The sequence below is a fragment of the Lemur catta genome, chromosome 6, assembly GCF_020740605.2.
Source record: "Lemur catta isolate mLemCat1 chromosome 6, mLemCat1.pri, whole genome shotgun sequence".
NCBI lineage: Eukaryota > Metazoa > Chordata > Mammalia > Primates > Lemuridae > Lemur > Lemur catta.
The window spans coordinates 43,079,937-43,101,271 of record NC_059133.1 but is presented as its reverse complement, the minus strand read 5'-3'; the positions used below and the strand labels follow the sequence as shown (position 1 = coordinate 43,101,271).

The following is a 21,335-nucleotide window of genomic DNA, read 5'->3' as shown; positions in this document are numbered from 1 at the left end:
CAACACAAACACAAACACACTCACGCTCAGCGTCCCGGTGAGGGCAGAGTGACGCCACCTCACCAATCGCTCCTAGACTCCGCCGGCCCCCACCCCCACCCCGGACCCAGGGCCCGAGTCTAGTGCGAAGCAACCTGGCCCCAGTGAAATGGCACAGGCTGCAGAGGCCCCGTTCGCTGTAACGGCGGCGGAGCACCGAGCTTCCTTGTAAGTCGGTAAGAGACACGTGGAACCGCGGAGGCGGAGGTGGGGGAGTGAAGTGCCTGTCCCCACCCTCTTGCAAGAAAGCCAGAAGCGGCCTACCCACCCCCAACCCTGCCCGCTCGGCAATCGCCGCTCCCACCTTCCGCCGCCGCCGCCTTGAGGGAAGCCGGAGCGACGGGGGTCACGGCGGGGGTCAGAGGGTAAAGGTCTTGCTCCCAGCAGCCTCCGCGGTGGATACGTCGCCATCTTGGATCCGCGGGACAAGAAAATTCATGCGGTGAGTTTTTGGCAAATTTTCGGAAGTCTGGCAGCGGGGCGCGCGGCAGGGGCGGCGGATTTGGGGTCCCCGCAAGGCGGGGGAATGCCCTGGGGCCGGTCCGGTGGCGCCCGGGGTCCGCGGGTAGCGTCCCGGCCCGCCGCTTCCCGTTGCTTTTGTCTCGGCTCCAATCGAGAGAGGGAGAGCGGAGCGGGCGGGGAGGGGGGGGTGGCGGCGGTGGAGGGAGGGAGGGGGTGTGTATGGGGGTGGTGGTGGACGGGACGTAAAGCGTCGCTGTACTCGGGCCGCTGCAGCGGCAGCTCTAGATCGTAGGCCCGGTCCCATCTGCGGGCGGCAGAGCTTCCCCCAGACTCTGCTTCCCCAGGCTCCCGCCAGCGCGGAGGAGCCGCTGCCGCCGCGCTGCTTCCTGGGGAAGAAGAGAAGGCGGCAGTGGCGGTGGCCGAGGAGCCCAGGCCCGCTTTAGACGGCTCTGCCGCCTTCCTGGTAGCTGCCGCGGTCTCTGGCTTTTCATGTTCTTAGTACACGCACATCATCCACCACTTGTGTGTTTCTGTTTATGTGTGTGTGAGTGTAATACGGGGGATACTGGACTGGCTAACGGGCCTCAGGAGCCTCCAGGCCCTGGGATACTGAAGGATATGCATGGTGGAGGGAGGAGGAGTGCAACTATGATGTTGCCTCTGCCACTGCACCCGGAGGGTGAAGCTTCCGTGTTGTCGTAGACTTGAGTCCGGATGGTCCTGGGGCGGCGGAGGAACCCGAGACGCTTCTGTCTGTGAAGTTGCAAGACCTAGGTTTCTACTTCCGCTGGGGCCTCTCCACCTTTTGCTATCTTAGGTCTCACTTAAAAGTTTCCCAGAAGAAATGAGTCGAGTTAAGAGAGCCCCGTAGTTCTTAAATTGAGGTACTGTTGTCCGTTCAGGAAAAAGCCTCTTAACTCTTGATAACTGTTTAGGTCCTTAGCGAAAGTGGATTGTAGTTTCTTTTATAAAAGTATTTCCAAGGTTTTAGAATTACCGTTTATTCCAGGCCCTGTGGGTACGTACGCTCTTAACTACCACCAAAGTCTTACATACGGGTACCACCCTCTCGGAAGGAACCTAGACATCAACTTCCTTCGAATCCTAGGAGACATCCTCACTTTTCGTAATCCAGAGACTAAGTGTTAACATATTTTGTTTCATTTTTATAAAACTCTTGGTCAAAATACTCTACTCCTTTTTAAATCATCTGGACAGTTCCTAGTAATTAAGCACACTGATGGTGAAAAGTACTCAGTTAACAAAATCTGTTCACGAGAGAGGCCGTACTTGAATTTAATGCTCAAAGTTGAACACATTTGCTGGCATGCTTGATATTAGGAATTTTTAGAGCTCGAGAATGATAAGAGTAACTCTTGATTTGCCTTTTCATGCAACTTAAGTGGAGATAACAAAGTATGGGGTGGGGCAGTGGGATAGAAATTTGAAAGTACCTATTGCCTACCAGGTTTATGTTGAGTTTGGGAACACTTGGTATATTTGACAACAGTTCTTTCCCAAACGTCAATGAATGCATCTCTTTTGCAATTTTGGAAGGTAACTTTATCCCAGATTGAAAGGGTTAAGAATCACCTCGGTCTGAAATGGTAAAATGTCTACATTCAAATGGTTAGTGTTTATACTCTTTCATTGAAATGTTTCTTAATAGACCAACATTATTAATCAGTAAGCTCTGTATGTTGAACTTCTGTTTAGTTTGTAGTTTTTTTTGTACTATTAAATATGAAGGAAAAGAAATACAAAATACACGAAAACAGAACATCGCCTACTCCATCCACTTTCTTGATTTTGTAAGATCTTCATTTAATTTTAAACAGGCACTTTTCCCCCATTTTTTCTGAGGGTTTGAATTGTGATTTCTGTGAATACTTTATATTTTATGTAGGAAGTGAGAACATCCTAATTAGGGCTTCATCAATACAAATAATGTAAACATAATTTGTTGGCAGAATCTTTTCGGTCTAAGAATATAAGAGATACCTGTAACATAATCTGATCTTGGGGGATGAGAATTGCCTGTTTAACCAAGCAACAAATACAGCCTTTAAAAACTTTCAGTTTGTATAATACATTAGTTTAATGTAAATTTGGTATGGTGGAAGAATGAGGGCAAAATGCATGTATGTGAGTGATTTATAAAACCTTTGTTTGAGAAGTACCTGATCTTGAAGATAAAATAAAACTCAGAATGATATACTTCCCTAAAAGAGCTAATTACCTTCATTTTTACTGCATAACTTTGGATGTTTAATTTACTTTCTGATTTTTCAAAAATGCTTTACAATTAGTTATAACCTGAAAATTCTCTTTGTTCAGAAGTAATTAAACACTTGAGATTTGTGAGTTTCTGACCCAGTTTTGTTTTTTATTTCTTTAGTAGATATTGGTATTAAAAGTACTTGCATTTTGAAAGACTAATACAGAATTTTTCACAACCTGTAAGAAGCTAAAGTTTTATCTTTTCTAGTAAAATCAAATTTGCTTCATAAGATTTTCTGATAATACAGAGATATAAAGAAAATCTATGCTTCACATATGTATGAAATAATGAGTAGACATTAACAGATTGGTAAAAAGAACTTAGTTTATAATTTTTTTGCTCTTTAAAAGCTATGTAAAATGATGATAGTATTTTTTAATTGTCTTAAAAATTTTTTTAACTGTAGAAGGTTCATTCTGTTATGATCACATACTTAAAAACAAACTCTAAAGATCCCATGTGCTTGCTTGAACAGGCATTTGAGGACAACTTAAGCAAATATTGATACAGTATTAGGAAAAGATGCTACTAAATATTTATGATTTTATTCATTACCTGGATCTGTAGTGGATTTTGTAACACAGAGAAGCAAAAGATCCAGGGTACCAGGTAGGGCAATTTCAGAGGCAGAGTTAATCTCAGTTGTACTGTAATGTTTGAATGGAATTACATGCATTATTGATCAAGGGATCTAGTGCTATGATAGAAGCCATTCTGGTTGATGATACAGGTGACCGTTCTTCCTTAGTAACGATGATTTCTACCTGTGATACTTAAAGGATTGAATTTCATTGTGACTTACACTAGGTGTTCTGAAAAGAGCTGTACTGAAATTGATGTTTTGCAGAAAGTTTGCCTTTGAAAAGAAATAGAATGAAAATTAGGGTTTTAAGTTTTTAAAGTTATTTTATAATTTTTACCTTGGTTCTGTTTATTGAACCCTTCTTCAGTTTAAGGTATATATATATTTTTTTATTTCTTTAGTTTTTCTGTTTGGCATCCTTTGATTTCTATTTTAAAATTCAATTCATGACAAATCATTTACCTGTTTATGCTATTAGGGATGACCTGGAAATAGAATCCTTACTGTGTTTTCTGACAGCTTGTTCTCTGAAACCAGACTTAAATGTCTTGGTGTATCAGTTGGAGTGTGCTGCATTATGAAGTAATAAAATGATTTACAATGTTTATTTTTTGGCAAGAGCTCATGGCTTATATAACATGGAAATGCAATGAAATGAGGTATCTAGAAAAAATGGAAATTTTTCCTTTTCTGGACACTTTAGTATTGTATATACTTAGACTTGTGATCTAAGTCCATTGAGATATAGTTAGATATTTTGTACGTGTTTGCCACTTACCCTGAAAGTTTACCTTTTCTTCTTGTATGTTGTGTTTGTTGCAGGGGAATGGGAGAGTGTATTTTAACTATCACTTTTCTGTTGCTGGTTAAACAACTTATTCTTCAAAACTCTTCTCTGGTGTTACTTTCTTCATGAAACTTTTCCTGACTCCCCAAATCTTTCCATTCTATTGGTTTTTATTCTTCAAACATCTATTATTGAATATGTCACACTGTATTGTAATTTCCTGTTCATCCCACCATAATGTCCATTAGACTGTGAGTACCTGAGAGGTAGGGCTCTGTCTTGTTTATATTTACATTTCTAGTGCCTTCTACGTAATACTTAGTAGATTGTCAATAAATATGTATTAAACTGAACTAAACTGACAAACTGTTGCCAGATTGTCATTTGGCTCTTAATGCTATCAGAGTGCTCTGTTTCCCAATCCACAGATGAGAAATAACAAATTAGAAAAGGTGGGGAGAAGGGCATCCTCTAATTTCTTCATTTCCCTTAATCCTTTCTTACAGTTTTGCTTCCTAATTGCCTATGGGAAAATAGGTAACTATCTTCTTAGAGAACTGTGTGTAGCCTTAGTATGGAATTTAGGGGAAAATGTTAGTAATAGAGTGATTAATAGCCCTGTTTTGCTTCTGGCTGAAAATTCAGACCTGTATTTCTTGCTATATTTTGCATGGCTATGGTCATTAGTGGAAGGAGATATTTTGTATTTGTATTTACAAGGTAATGTATGTTTACCACTACTTAACCATGAGCTCCTTTTAAATTTGTGCTTTTTGAAGTTAAATTCTGTATTGTTGTTGTTGTTGTTTTTCCCCCTTTTCCTCCTAGTGTCTGGCCCAAAAGTTAGTATAAAGTAGTAGTTCTGTAGTTTGGATACCATTGCTGTTGTGGAAATTAGGGATGATTTAATATTATCTTTATTGGAGGTCCAAAATCCAAAAACTCTGAAAATTGATTATTTTTAAACAATTGAGGTGGGAAATGCCAGCTCAAATTATCCCACTTAACCTAAATATTGCTGTTACTCTCCCTCCTAACCTAATTTTCCAACATTTTGATACACAAATGTTAATGAGTTTGATAATAGGTTCTGCCAAGAGGACTCTGGTGGGCATTATGTCATATGTGATATATGCACTATTTTACTTTCTGAAATCTGAAAAATTTTAATTTTGGGAAACATCTGGTCTTTAAAGATTGAGGTCCAGTTTGTACCCATTTTAGAGATAACAGAAATGAAAACAGAGTAAATGACTCTCAGAATTGCATTTAGTAGACACGCTAATGTTTAACTTACGAATTTAAGAATCTTATGTCTTGCCTGTGTATTTTCCAGAGACTTTTAATGACTAAGAGCTACTAAAGATACAGAAACTGTATAATTTTAAAAAGGAAATTTGATCTAATACTCAGTACAACAATCCTTTCCCTGCTTTTGCTGGATGAAAATGTCTCTCCTTATGTGAAAGTAGATAAAAATGCACATTTAGTAAATTTTTACTATACCAAGGAATGATAAAATAAGTTAGAGAAAATTATGTGTCCTGGCAATTTAGGTAACAATGAGTAGACATGCTTTTTTCTGAAAATATTGACATACCAGTTTTCCATTTATGTATTCAGATGTTGAAGCATAGCTGCATTTTGTATCAGCATCTGGACAAAATGTAATGACTAATTATGTAACACAATGTTTGGGAGAGAAACATTTGGTTTTGTGTCATATCTGGCAGGAAGGTACTTTTGTGTTACCTTTTACATTGTGAATGATAATGCTGATTCCACTTAACAAATTTTGTATTTGGTTTTCTGCTTTTAAGAGTTTTTCATAGATTAGTAAAATATAATATTCATTGAGTTTACCATGCCATTCAAAGGACCTAGTTCCTTTTGGCTTTACCAAATACTTTTAAATACTTTACAGCTTGCAAAGAGCACTTTTATATGCATTATCTCAATTTTATATGGTTGTCATTTCGATGTTTACTTTTAAAATAAATTTAATATTTACATTTATAAACAGAACAATCAAGCTGTTCTAATCAGTATGAAAATTAGAAGTTGGGAAATACGAAGGCCATTTCATCCTTAGACCGGACTCAGAGTCTAATTTATTTCTCATTTATTTTAGCTACTCTATAGAGAAAATCCTGATTTATCAAATGAAGTAGGTGTAAAATGGAAGGTTTGTTTTTGTTTTCATTTGATCATCTTTTGGATCTGGGATATTTAATTAAATTGATAGAGAAGTTTGAAAGAGAGTAGTAGTTGGAAATTTTTGTTTCAAGCTTGACTTTCTGGCAATATCCAGCAGCTGCTCATATTTTTTAAAGTTAACAAATATTCATTGAGAAACACTAAAAACTTATACAAATAATATATTATAATGAGAATAAGTAAGAATATGCTATATCACAGCTACATTTTACTTGCTTATTTCACAGTTATTCTGAGGAGATCATATGCTGGGCAGATAGGCCTTTTGCTTTGCTTGATTTAGCAGTGCACAAAGCAGTTCTTTAGGGGTATAGTTTTTGTGATTTTTATGTGAGTGAGCATATTTAGCCTGAAATTAGAAAAAAATTAAAGTTATAACCTTTCTAATCTGTGCACACTTATGAGAAATTATACATATATTCATAGATATGTCAGGCCAAACTTTGAGGTCTACAGCAAAACTAGTTAACTTGGCAGTTGAGTTAGTCTCCATAGTGTTTATGTTTGATATATAATGCACTTGTGTGTGTGTGTGTGTGTGTGTGTGTGTGTGTGTGTATTACCCATCCTAAAATAGATTTTTATGTGTAAAACGATTATGATGCAGTGCTTTGGGGAATTTGTAAAGCACAAATTGGTGAACACTAAGGTATTTCAGAGCATAGTTTGAAAACTTGGGGAAACTTGATCACTAAGATCACTTCCAACCTAAAATTTTTTGTATTTGAAAAGTTAAGACTTTCTTCTCTCTGTAGATGCAAAATTCATAGAATTTACTTGTTTTTGAGTAGTATTTAGATAGAAGTAATTTAAATTAAATTTAAAGACAAGTCTCCACCATCATCAAACTAACATTCTGGAGGAAGAGACAGACAGTAAACAAGTAAACACAATTTCAGACACTGGTAACTGCTACGAAGAAAATAAAGGAGGATAAGGGTACAGGCAGTTGATTAGGGGTGGAAGAAAATAAATTATTTTAAGTAGGGTTGAGAGAAGACCTCTTTGTGGAGATGTTATTTGAGCAGAAACTGAAAAAGGAGAAAGCCATGCAAAAATCTGGGGGATTGTTTTCTAGGCACAAGGAATAGAAGGCCCTGTGATGAGGTCAAGTTTTTCGTGTTTGAAGATAAGAAGTTTCATAAACAATTACTTAGCACTTTCTACATAAATGGGTGTAAACTATAAATGGCAGAAGAGATGATTAAAACATTATCCTTGTTTTTCAGTTGCTGAAAATATTGTGGTAGACCCAGTAACCTGTAATAAGTTTTATAAGAGCAATAGGGAGGAGGGATGATTTTTCATTAAGGAGCCTTGAAAATATTTTCTAGATAGATAACATTTTTGGGAGTCTGTATTGGAACATTATTAGGAACGTAAACTTAAAACTTACCTTAATTTGTGTGTTTACTTGGAATAATCAAAACCTTTAAGAATTTTTAGTTTTGCAAAGTTTTAGATAGTAGATTTTTCTTAGAAATTAATTAGTAATGATTTTCATGTTTAATTAGATTTCCTGGTACAGTCCAATAAATGTTACTATGCCCTATTATAGTTGCACTGAATAATTGCTCAAGTTGAGTTTTTGTGATGCTGCAGAAACATACTCCAGTGGAGCAACCTTGTCTGGAGAGTTAATGAGTTGGTTTCAAGGAGGTGAAAGTTGAACTGGGTTCTGAAGGGTGATTTGGATTCACTAGGTAGGAGAGGGAAGAGAATCAGCATTGTAAATTCATAAAGCCATAGGAGTATAAGCTGGATGTGGAGAATGGCGAAGTCCTCCTCCATAGCTCTTGATGGAGTTCTGGGACCTCATAGAAGTTAGTTGAAGGAATGAAGTAGCCACAGTATGAGAGCAGAGGTCTTATCTTTAACATGATGAGGGAGCCATTAACCAATTTGTTTTTTAAGCAGTGGGAGTGATAAGCAGATTTTTGCTTCAGAGGAAATTTTAGATTCCAGAGTTGATGTATAATTAAAGTTACAAGCTTAATAGTATGGTATATTTGTGAAATTTTTGAAGGATTATTTTTTCTCCATTAGATAAATTGAATATTTTATATTCATATTAGCAGGATGTTTATTTGTTAAGAACAGTATGACTTTGAAACTCGGTAGTTTGTATCTTCTAGAGAACTTGTTATACATATAAACCAATGCCAGTAGTTCAAAGTTTTTATATTAATGGATGGAATTTGTTATGTAAGTTTTGGGGCAGGCAAAGTGTGAATGTTAATATTTAACATAATTTGTAGGCGTGAGATTTAACATTACTTGGATAAATTAAAGTAATACCAAGAACATCTAAATTTGTCATAAAATTACTTCACAGGAACTTATCTATTATATTACTAGAAGTGCTTATTTTACAGTGCTATGATATATGTGTTACTCAAAATATTATACATACACATTTATTTTAGGTTGCTAGCATTATTTGTTAATTCTGACATTCAAAAACAAATCCTAAATGTTTTTAAATAAAAAGAATTGATTCCCTAAGAATGTAGTTTCAGCAAATTATTACTTTGATAGTACATATTATATACTATTTTATAGCAGCAAAAGTTAGTTTTTCTACCATGGTGATTTAGAGCTGCCCAAGTTGCCTGATTGTCTATTTAGCTCATTTTTGAGTAAAATGGAGCTCATTATAACTATCTCCTATTAAAGAGAGTTACATTGTGCTGGAATTTTACATGATGTCCTTAAAGTCTCTGGAGCTAGCCAACCTGAATTGGAATTACCATTCTACTGCTTTTAATTAGCTATGTGACTTATCTTCCCTAAACTTCAGTCTTCTCATTTGAAAAATGTGAATAAACAACAGTACTTACCTAGTAGGGCAGATGTAAGGAATAAAGGTTCTTGTGGGTTTGTTGTTTTGTTTTTTGGTGGGTTTTTTTTTTTTGGTTTTTTGGAGTGGGACTTGTTATGCTAAAGATGAGCTTCTGAGGCATAGGAGATTTAGCCACAATTTATTTCATGGAGTGTACTGTGCTTTTTTGTATCAGATTTGTAAATGTAAACAACAAGAATGCAGACTTGCTCTTAGTGTCTAGACGTGTTTTTCCTACCAGGAATTTTGTTTAGATGACATTCTGTGAAGTATGATATGCAGTATTTTGAGTAACATAAATCATAGCATTGCTCTATCTACAGTGCTTGGTACAGCTCAGGGCACATAATAGGTGTTTAATAATTCCTTTGTTAAATGGGATAAATCTAATGGGATAGGAATCAGACCTATGGCTACCATGTACAGCCTGAGTATTGTAGAGTTACCTGTAGCAATTTTTTTTTCTCTACACTTATTTCTTTTTTCTTAAAATGAATAAAATATCTTCTCTTAGGTGTACTTAGTAGGTTAAATATGATTCTTTAAAATCCTTGGAAGTAGATTGTTAACAATTTTGTTCCCATTCGTTTTCCTTTATGCAAAGTGAATATTTCCAAAATTCTGGAAGTTCAGAGGAAATAGTTAACATAACATCTACATTGTTTTTTAAAGTTGAGGAAATCAGACCATTTATTTACCCTTGAGTATATGCTCTTCTTTAATGGAGAGATGTTATTTTGGAAAGACTTCACACTTTGATCAGAAGATGGTTTCTAATCTGGGCTCCATGAACTTACTAGCTATGTTCCTGAGCAAATCAGTTAGTATTGAAGAGCTCAGCTTTTTAGTAATTTATATCTCCCAGTGTTGCTGATGACATTGAGATAATAAAAGCAAAATATGTTTAACTGTAAAGCATGTGAAAGTATTATAATGACTCTTGAATATTAGTTGCAATGAAATTAATACACTAGTCCCCCCTTATCCAAGGAGGATATTTTCCAAGACCCCCAGTGGATATCTGAAACTGCAGATAGCATGGAATTCTATATCTACTATGTTTTTCTTTATACATGCATACTCAGGACAAAGTTTAATTTATAAAGTAGGCATAGTAAGATAATAACAACAATAATAGAACAATTATAAAAATATACTACAATAAAAGTTATGTGAGTGTGATCTCTCTTATATACCTTTTGTACTGTATTCACCCTTATTTTTCTTGTGATCTGTTGATGTGATAACCAAGATGGTTACTAAAGTGACTAAGGGGTGGGTAGCATATAAAGCATGGATATCACGTTCCAGGTGGGATGGATAGAGATGAAGAGAGATTTCATCATGCTATTCAGAATGGTGCTCAGTTTAAAACTTTGAATTATTTATTTTTGGAATTTTATATTTAATAATTTTGGACTGTGGTTGACAGTGGTTACCACGGAAAATGAAACCTTGGATGGGGGTGGACTATGGTAGTTTCTTAAATCATGAGATTGGTTCATTCATCCATTTTGCCTTGTTATGATGCTGCTATATTCATGTTCTTTGCCCTATATACATTTTTATTTAATTAAATAGCTGGCATATTGGGCTTTTGACAGAGGGGAGTTTGGAGCAGTTGAAGTGGGAAAAAATGATTCTGCTATGTTCACTATAGCAGGCCAGTTAATAACTTGAATATTTTTGTATGCTGACTTCTTGATATTCCTGTGTGTATTTATAGCAGGAAATTTACTTCATCTTCATTCTTTTTTTTAAGGGTAAAAGAGCATGAATATTCTTTGGGTTATTTTTTGTAACTGTATTTGTATGTTTTCTCTTTATCATTGTTAGACAAGCATATTTTTGTGAACACCGTATCTGTTTTTTGAAATTCATATGTAATTTATAATTAGAGCATTGAGAATGTCAGTGCAGTAGTTTGAAACTATTGTGTATTGTGTATGTAAATGTATATGAATATACTGTTTTTTCTCCCTTAAATATGTTAGATCTCTTTTGGGTACTGAGCCTTTTGAAGCATTAAAAGTAAATACCATATAAGGAAAGCAGAATAGTACTAAGTAGCTGCAATAGCAAAGTAAAGAAAGTGAATCACAGAGTAATGAATTTGGAAAATGGTGACTGTGCATTGAAGGAAAAGGTATTGCTTTTACTGTCATTCTTGTAAAATACAGTTACTGACATCGAGTATTTATTAGGTCTGTTGATAATTTAATCTTGTACTGTTATAAAAAGCTGCTTTCAGGTGAAATACTGAGATGTTAAATGCTAAAATCAGATTATATTTTCACTATTTTCTTAAGTTTATGCTGTTTGGAGGACTTCAAAATCACTTTGATATTTGTAGATGTATTTGAAAATAATGAGTGGTTTGCTTGTGGGGAGTAGGCAAAGACAAATAACGTTTAGGTACTGTATTAGATACTTTGCGTATATTATTCACTTGGCATTTATTTAACTCCATTATGTGCCAGGCACAGTTCTAGGAGAATATAGCACTGTACAAAATTAAAAAAATAAAACATACGGTATGGCAGGCAGTGGTAAGGATATGGAGGAAAGAAAGGAGTATGGAGTATGTACAGGGTGCAGATTGAAACAGGCTGGTCAGGGAAGTCCTTTTCTACTCAGCTGATTTCCTCTCATGGAGTGGTGAGGGAGCATGCCTTTGCTTATCCAGGAGAAAGGGGTTCTAGGAAGGGATAACAAAGAGCAAATGCTCTGGGAGAGGACTGTTCTTAATGTCTTAAGATTTAAAAATTGCAAGGAAGTGTGTGTGGCTAGAGTGTAGTGGGAAAGGAGGAGAATGGTAGATGGGGTCAAAGGCAAATGAGGAAAGACTTTGTTAAACCACCATAAGTACTTTGGGTTTTACTTTGAGTAAAATGATCTCGTATATACTCTTCACAGTTCTTATACGAAGTTAGTTGAATTCTTCCCATTTTACTGTTGAGTAAATAAAGTTTCTGCCAGATAACCAATAATTTACTTCTTTAAAGTCATATAAAAGCTAGTGACTAAGTTCTGAAGTTAGATCTTTGACTTCAAAGCCCCATTGTTTTTCACTGTATTATCAATCTTGTTGTAGCATACTTCTAGAAACTTCATTTTTACCATGAAATCAAGGGTAGACTTATTTTTTAGTGTGGATCCAGGGTGAGTGTCTATGCAGGGCCCATTGTTTTTCATTTTAATAGCCATAGGAAGTAATACCATTCTAATTTTTAAATTAACTTTGTCAAGGAAGTTTACATATAATACAAGGAGCCCATTTAAGCGTCCTTTTCAATGAGTTTTGACAAACTGGTACAACTGTATAACCATCACCATCATTCACATACAGAACGTTCCCATCATGTCTAAAGTTCACTGATTCCAGGCGTTCCCCATTTGTGGCCCAGGCAACCGCTGATCTGCTTTCTCTCAGTGTGGATTAGATTTCTTTTTTAGAGGTTCAAACAAATGGAATTGTAGAGAATGCGTTCTTTTGTGTCTGATTTTTGTTCAACATAATTTTTTTGATTTATTTTGCATGCACCGATCATTTATTTCTGTTGAATAGTATTTCATTGTCTAGTGCCATTCTAACTGGTATGTGAAACATGTTTGTTGAATGACTGCATATCCTCTTCCCCATAGTTTTGCTACTTTATCATGAATATGCTAAAACCTCTTCTAGATTTCATGTTGCTAGACTTAAATTTGTGTATAGATTATGTGAAGGGATGATTTTAGTAAAAAATGTACAGTTTAGAGCTTGATATTTATTAACAAGCAAAATTCCTCCATTGGATTATCTTGGCACCCTTGTCTAAAATGAATTTACTGTAAACGTGAGGGTTTATTTCTGGACTTTCATTTCTATTTTGTTGATCCATATGACTGTCTATGTGGCAGTATGTCTTGGTTGCAGTCTGCAATTTTGAAAACAGGAAATGAGAATCCAACTCTGTTCTTCTTTTTCAAGGTTGTTTTGATTCGTCTTTGTCCCCTGAATTTCCATATGAATTTTAGGTTTACCTTGTCAATTTCCGTAAAGAAGCCAGGTGGCACTTTGATAGGGGTTGTGTTGAACTAGATCAATTTGGGGAGTATTGTCATCTTAGGTTTTCTTATTTATGAATATGTGATGTCTTTGTTGATAGTTCTTGCATTTCTTTTAACAATGTTTTGTAGGGTCTTACTCTGTTGTCTGGGCTGGAGTACAGTGGTGTCATCATGGTTTACTGCAACATCAAACTCCTGGGCTCAAAGGATCCTCCTGCCTCAGCCTCCCAAGTAGCTGGGATTACAGGTGTACCACCATGCCCAGCTATGTTTTGTATTTTTTGTAGACCAGGGTCTCACTATGTTGTTAATGCTGGTTTCGAACTCCTGGCTTCAAGTTATCCTCCCACCTCAGCCTCCCAAAGTGCTGGGATTACAGGCATCAGCCAGTGTGCCCAGCCTTATTTTGTAGTTTTTAAAGAGTACAGGTTTTGTACTTCTTTTGTTAAACTTATTCCTAAGTACTTTATTCTCTTTATGTTTCAGAAATGGAATTGTTTTCTTAATTTCATTTTTGGTTTTCCATTGTTGTATAGAAATGCAGTTTTTGCATATTGATTTTATACCCTGCAACCTTGAAATTGTTTATTTAATTATAAAATATATTATTATCATTATTGAAATCTAATCTATTATTAAACTGTTATAAGACCTAACAGTTTTTAGTGGCTTCCTTAGGATTTTCTTATATGAGATTATATCATCTGCAGTTAGAGGTAGTTTCACTTCTTCCTTTCTGTATGTTTTCTGTTTCATCTTCTTGCCTAATTGTTCTGGCGAGACTCTTCAGTACACTGCTGAATAGAAGTGGCAAGAGTGGACAGCCTTGTCTTGTTCCTGATGTTAGAAGGAAAGTGTTCAGGTTTTCACCATTAAGTATGATACTACCTTTGGTTTTTTTCATAGATGCCAGTTTGAAGAAGTTTTCTTCTGTTTCTAGTTTGTTGAGTGCTTTCATCATGAAGGGGCTGTTGGATTTTTTTCAGATGCTTTTTCTGCATCTTTTGAGGTCATCATTTGGTTTTTGTCTTCTCTTAATATGGTGTATTACATTATTTGGTTTTTGAATGTTGAACAAGTCTTGCATTCCTGGGATAAGTCCCACATGGTCATGGTATATAATCTCTATTACATTTTGCTCTATTTGGTTTCTTAGTATTTTCTTGGGGTTTTTTTTGTTTCTGTTTTCATAAGATATATCAATCTGTAGTTTTCTTGTGATATCTTTGGTGTTATTACTTGAGTAATGGCCTCATAGAATGAATTAGGAAGGGTTCCAAGTGCTTCTGTGTTTTGGAAGAGTTTAAGAAGTATGGATATTAATTTTTCTTTTAACTGGTACAATTTACCGGTGAAGCCATCTGGGCTTGGGATTTTCTCTTTGGGAAGCTTTAAAATTACTAATGCAATCTCTTGTTATAAGTCTATTCAGATTGTCTGTTTCTTCCTAAATCAATTTTGATATATCAGTCTGTGGCTTTCTAGGAATTTGTCCATTTCCTCTAGTTTCTTAATTATTTAGCATTCAATTGTGCATTTTATTCCTTTATAATCCTTTTTATGTCTGTGAGGTTGGTAAGTAATGTGCTATATTTCTTTCCTGATTTTAGTACTTTTAGTTTTCTTTTTTCCCCTCTTGGTCAGTTTAGCTCAAAGTTTGTTGATTTATCTTTTTAGATAATAAGCTTTTTGAAAAAAACTTTCTCTTTTGTGTTTCTAGTGTCAAGCTTGCTTATTTCTGTTCTCATCTTTATTATTTCCACTGTTTGCTCTGGGTTTAGTTTGCTCATCTTTTTGTAGTTTCTTAAGGTGGAAGGTTAGTTTATTGATTTGAGATCTTCTAAAATGTAAGCATTTACAGCTATACATTTCTCTCTAAGCACTGCTTTCACTGTTAGCATATGAGTTTTTGTATCTTGCATTTTTGAGTTTATTCCTCCCAAAGTATTTTTTAGTTCCTTTGTGATTTTTTAACCCATTGTTTATTTAGAAGGATATTGTTTAATTTCCACATACTTGTGAATTTCCTACATTTTGTCTTGCCATTAGTTTTAGTTTCATTCTGTTGTGGTTGAGGAACATATTTTGTATGATTTCAGGCCTTTTAAACTCATTACGTTTTATTTATGACTTCGCATGTGGTTACCCTAGAGAATGTTCCATTAGCACTTGGGAAGAATGTGTATTTTGTTGTTGGGTGTTCGATAGATGTCTGTCAGATCTAGTTTTATATTTTCAAGTCTCCTGTTGATTTGATCTTGTGTCTAGTTGTTGCATCCATTGTTGAAATGTGGCATTCAAGTCTCCCATCTACTGTTGTTGAATTGACTATTTCTTTCTTCAGTTCTGTCAGTTTTTGTTTCATTTATTTTGGGGCTCTCATTAGATTCATATATTTATAATATATTTTTACTGATGATACATCTATTTATTGTAATAATTTTTTTCTCTTTTCAATAATGTTTAAAAAAGTTTATTTTATCTGATGTTCGTATAGTCACTCCAGCTTTTTTCTGGCTGCCATTTACATGATACATCTTTTTCTATCATTTTACTGTCAACGATTTGCATTTTTAAATGTAAAATCTCTGCCTTTTGTTTGCATTATTTAATCATTTACATTTAATATTGTTAAGGATATAGTTTAATATGTCTTCTATTTTGTTTCATTTCTATGTCTTTTTGTTCTTCTAGTCCATTGCTTTCTTTTGTGTCAAATGACAATTTTGTAAGTGTAATTCCTTTAATAATATTTTCACGATATTCTTTTTTTAAGTTTTTGTCATAGTGCTTACCATATACATCTTATCTTAATGTAAATCTACTTTAGGCTTGTACTTATTAATTCCAATGAGGTATAGAAATCTTATTCCTATATAGCTTTATTTTCCTTTTTCTTCTTTTTGGTACTATTACTGTGTTTTTCATATATATATATATATATATATATATCAGCTAAATATTTTGCAAGCCCAATAATATATTGTTTTTGCTATTACTTTATATAATTTCATGTTATTTAAAGGAACTGAGAGAAGACCAAATACATATATGTATAGAATTTGTTACATTAACTATATTTAACATTACCATCTTGTTCCATTTTCTTACTCCAGAATAGCTTAACTTTCACCCACCTTCTTTATGCCAGATAGTCAAATACACTATATTTCTGTTTATTACAGATCCAGCAGCAGACTTATATATGTATTGTTTTGTATATTTTTTTATGTCAGTTGAAGAAAGGCAAAGGGGTATGTATTTTACTGTCTTTTATTTTTACATAATTATCAGTGTCCTTATCAGGTTTGCTAGCAATGAATTCTGTCAGTATGTGTTTATTTGTAAGTTTATTTTGTCTTTTTTGAAAAATAGTTTTGCTGGCTATAAAATTCTTTATTGACGGTTTTTTCTTTCAGCATTTTTAATGTCATCCCACAGCTTTCTGGTCACCATTGTTTCTGATGAGAAATCAGTTGTGAGGAGTCACTTTTCTCTTGCTGCTTTCAAGAGTTTCTCTTTGTCATTGCCGTTCAACATTTTTTGCTATGATGTTTCTGGGCATGAATCCGTTTATCCTACTTGGAGTTTATTGAGCTTCTTGGATGTGTAGATTAATGTTTTTCATCAAATTTGGGGAGTTTTTAGCCATTATTTCTTAAGATATTTTTCTGTTCCTTTCTCTCCTTTCCTCATACTCCGATTACACATGTTGGTTCACTTAATAGTGTCCCACATTTTTCTGAAACTCTGCTCACGTTTCTTCATTCATTTTTCTCTCTTCTCTGGATAGCATAATTCCTATCAGTCTATCTTCAAATTTACGTAGTTTTTGTTCTCCCAGTTGACATGTACTGTTGAGCCCTTCTTGTGAATTTTTTAGTTAAGTCATTTTATTTGTCAACTGTATAATGTCCATTTGGTTTTTTTAAAAACATCTTTTTCTTAAGATTATTTGGTGAGACATTGTCATCATACCTACTTTAAGCATGGCTTTCTTAAGTTATTGGACGTATTTTTAATGACTGCTTTGAAATCTTTGTTAAGTCTGACATCTTGGCCCTCATGCATATGATTTCTGTTGCCTGCTTTCTTCTCCTGTGTGTGGATTACTTCTGTTTCTTTGCATATTGTAATTGGGAAAGAGGGGCAGGACATTTTATATAATACATTGTATGTAGCATCTCTGAACACTGATCCATTTTCTTCTGGGGGTTGTTGTTTGCTAGTTTAGTGGCTTGGCTGGACTATTTTAGTGAAGTTTTATATCCGTTACAGTGTGAAGTACCTGATGTCTTACATCAGAGAGAATACACCCTTGAACATGGGCATAGTTGCCCTGGGATGACAGTGATTTTAGCGGGCTGTCTCTGATTGTCTCTTTCACTTATGTCTGTTGAGCTCTCTGCCTTTGTTGGTATCATACCTAGATGTTAGTTTCCACTAACTGCTGTTGATTTTTCTGTTGTTTCTGACAGTTCTCTGGGGCACAAATTGCTCCACAGTCAGATCAAATTAAATTTTGGCCCCTTTGCAGGGGCATTTTTTGAGGCCAGTCTTTAATGTTTGATCTGAACCCAAGAGGGCTTTTCCTGGCTGTCTCTTTCTTTGGTTCTCTTTGGTTAGACTAGCTGGCCTGTGGTTTAGCTCAGTGGTCCCCATCCTTTTTGGCACCAGGGAACGGTTTCACGGAAGACAACTTTTTTCCACGAACAGGGGATGGAGTGGTGGTGGTAGTGCAGAGCTCCGGCAGTGATGCAGGGCCTGTTTCCTAACAGGCATGGACTGGTAATGGGCAGTGGCCCTGGGGTTGGGGACTGCAGGTTAGCTTGTTGTCTTGGAGCTAGCAGCTTCCTTTTAGTTGCTTACCACCAAAATTTCCATGTTTTTGAGAGTACTCTTAGGCTTGAACTTCTCTACATTCTGTTCCAAATAAAGTCAATTCCTTTGGGGATAGTTGCAGAGCTCTCTGCTCTTAGGACTGGTGCTTCTATGCAGCAGAATCTCTGAGCCATTGCACTGGGCGGGGTGCTAGCCTCTGGTCTTTTTTGCTTGCCTCTTCCTGTGTGGAACTCCATCTTATGTAGTAAGATGGGTTGAAGGCAAATGAGACCTCAGTATTCTAGGCCTGTTGTGTTTAGTATAGAGCCTGTGCCTATGTTTTGAGGCTGGTGGAGGAAGGTTGGGGTGGGGTTTGGGTATAAGAAATTCTGTTAGCCTGCTTGTCATGGGATGCACTCTACCCCTTGACTGGGAGCTTTTGGGGGAGAGAGCCCTGTCTTCTTGACCACATCTGCCCAGAGTAGAGTTTTCATTATGCTGAGCTGGCAGGAGGTGGGAAGGGGCAGTGTGGCCCAGGTGCCATAGATTCTTGCTGTTCCTATTTAGATTAGTAGATTATTTGAAATAGGTTTTCATTTGCTTTATTCCCTTAGAACAATCTCCAGAGAATCAAATTTCTTACTGATTTTTAAGTAGTTTTTTATTGATTGAATTTGACAATTCAGCCTTATTTTCTCTGGATAAAACTTATTTGTTAATAGAGCATTGACCTTTGAGCATTTTATTGATTTGCTAATATTTTGTTGAGCTTTTTTGCCCATATGTTCATGAAGAATATTGGTCTTTGGTTTTGTGTTTGTTAGTTACTGTATTGTCTTTGGTTTTGGTGTCAGGGTAATGCTAGCTAGCCTCATAAAAATGACTTAAGGTGGCTGGGCATGATGACTCTTACCTGTAATCTAGCATTTTGGAGGCTGAAGCTGGAGGATAGCTTGAGGCCAGGAGTTCAAGACCAGCCTGAGCAACATAGCAAGACCCCATCTCTACAAAAATTATTTTAAAACCTTAGCCAGGCATGGTGGCATGTGCCTGTAGTCCCAGCTACTTGGGAGGCTGAGTGAGAAAATCACTTGAGCCCAGGAGTTTGAGATTGCAGTGAGCTATGATGATGTCACTGCACTCTAATCTGGGCAACAGAGCAAGACTCAAGAAGTATTTCCTCATGTTCTGTTTTCTGGAAAAGACATCGTATCAAGTTGATGTATTTCTTCTTTAAATGTTCGGTCGAATTCACTGGTGAAACTATCTGTGCCTGGAGGTTTTTTAATGTGAGTTCAGTTTTTTTAGTACTTACAGGATCATTTAGGTTTTCTGTGTTTTTTTTTTTTTTCCCCCCCCTGAGTGAGTTTGGGCAGTCTGAAGTTTTTGAGGAATAGGTCCATTTCATCTAAATTTTCTAATTTATTTGTATAAAGTTGTTCCAGTATTCCTTTATAATCCTTTTAATGCCTGTGGTTTCTTTAAATAAATATTGTCTTTATATTCCTGATATTTGTAGTTTCTGACTTTTCTTTTTCAGTCTGCCTTAGAGTTGCATCAATTTTAATGATTTTTCTTTTAAAGAATTAGATTTTCTGTTTTCTTTAGTTTCTTTTTTTAGTTTCAGTGCTTTTTCCTCTTATCTTCATTATTTGCTTTTGGTTTGTTTTGCCCTTTTTTCTTAGGTTTTTAGGGTGTGGGCTTAGATCAGTGATCTCCAGCCTTTTTGGTACCAGGAACTGTTTTCATGAAAGACAATTTTTCCATGGACCAGGGTCGAGGCAGGTGGGGACGATGATTCAAGTGTATTACATTTATTGTGCACTTTATTTCTATTATTACATTGTAATATATAATGAAATACTTATACAACTCACTATAGTTTGGAGACCACTGGCATAGATGACTGACTGATTTGAGATCTTTTCGAATATAAGTACTTAAAATTATAGATTTCCCCTTGAGCACTGATTTAGCTGCGTCTTATTCAAAATATTTTCTAATTTCCCTTTATAATGCCTCTGTGACCTGTGGATTATTTAGATATGTGTGGTTTAATTTTTTTGTATTTGGAGATTTTCCAGTTTCTCATGTCAATTTCTAGTGTAATTCTGTTATAGTCAGAGAACATCGTTTGTATGGGTTCAGTTCTTTTAAATTTACTGTTTTTTTAAAATAACCTAAGATGTAGCTTATTTGATGAATGCTTCATTTGCCCATTTAAAGAATTAGTAATCTACTGTTGTTGATATGGTGATCTATAAATGTCAATTAGATATTATTGGTTGATGGTGATGTTCTGTTTTTTTTGTATTCTTGATGACTTTTGTTTACTTGCTCTATTATTACTAAGAGAAGAGTATTGAAATTTCCAGATGTAATGCTGGAATTGTCAGTTTCTTCTTTCAGGTTTACCAGTTTTTTGTGTTTTTAGTTTTAATCGCTATTGTAGGTGCATATACATTTAGGAGTGTTACGTTTTCTTGATGAATTGGCCTTTTTATTTAATTTTTTTTATCCCTGTTAATTTTTTTTCTTGCTCCGAAGTGTACTTATTCTGATGTTATTGTAGCCTCTCCAAATTTTGTTTAGTTTTTACATGATATATCTTTTTCCATTTATTTACCTACTTATTATATTTAAAGTATGTTTCATGTAGACAGCATATAATCTTTTTTAAAAAACCGTTTGACAGTCTCCTATTTGGACCATTAACATTTAATATAATTATTGATATATTTGAATTTAGGTAAACCACTTAATTTTTTAATTTTCTGTTTGTTCTGTTTTTTACTTTTTTGATTCTTCTTTCTTGCCTGGCCTAAAATAGCAGAATTTATTCTCTCATGGTTCTGGAGGATAGAGGCCTAACTGAAGGTTTCAGTGGGGCCATGAGCCCTTTGAACTGTGTAAGGAAGAATCCTTCCTTGCCTCTTCCAGCTTTTGGTGGTTGCCAGCCATCTTTGGTGTTATAGCTGCATCACTCCAGTTTGTGTTCATCTTCTCACAGCCTTCTTCTCTCTCTTTCCATTGTGTGTCTATGTTTCTGTATTCAAATCTCTCTGTCCTTTCTTTTCTGAAGACACCAGTAATTGGATTTAGGGCACTCCTAAATCCAGTATGACCACCTCTTAATTTGATGACATTTGCAAAGACACTGTTGCCACATAAGGTTACATTCAGAGGTCCTGGGGGTTAAGTCTTAAACATACCTTTTTTGAGTACCTAGCTGAATCCACTTCACTTACAA

General features: G+C 35.6%; 1 protein-coding gene across 5 annotated transcripts in view; it reads left to right on the top strand.

Annotated features, from left to right (window-relative positions):
- Positions 1-398: 398 nt before the first annotated feature.
- Positions 399-21,335, top strand: part of CNOT2 (CCR4-NOT transcription complex subunit 2) — a 100,170-nt gene continuing 79,233 nt past the window's right edge. For 3 of the 5 annotated variants that reach the window (XM_045553369.1, XM_045553370.1, XM_045553372.1), the window contains exon 1: positions 399-481. In XM_045553369.1, the coding sequence (XP_045409325.1) occupies positions 477-481 (5 nt within the window). In that variant the 5' untranslated portion in view covers positions 399-476. Of the gene's footprint in view, positions 482-16,502; positions 16,519-21,335 lie in introns of those variants that run through there. The other 2 variants (XM_045553374.1, XM_045553371.1) reach the window with 2 other exon arrangements.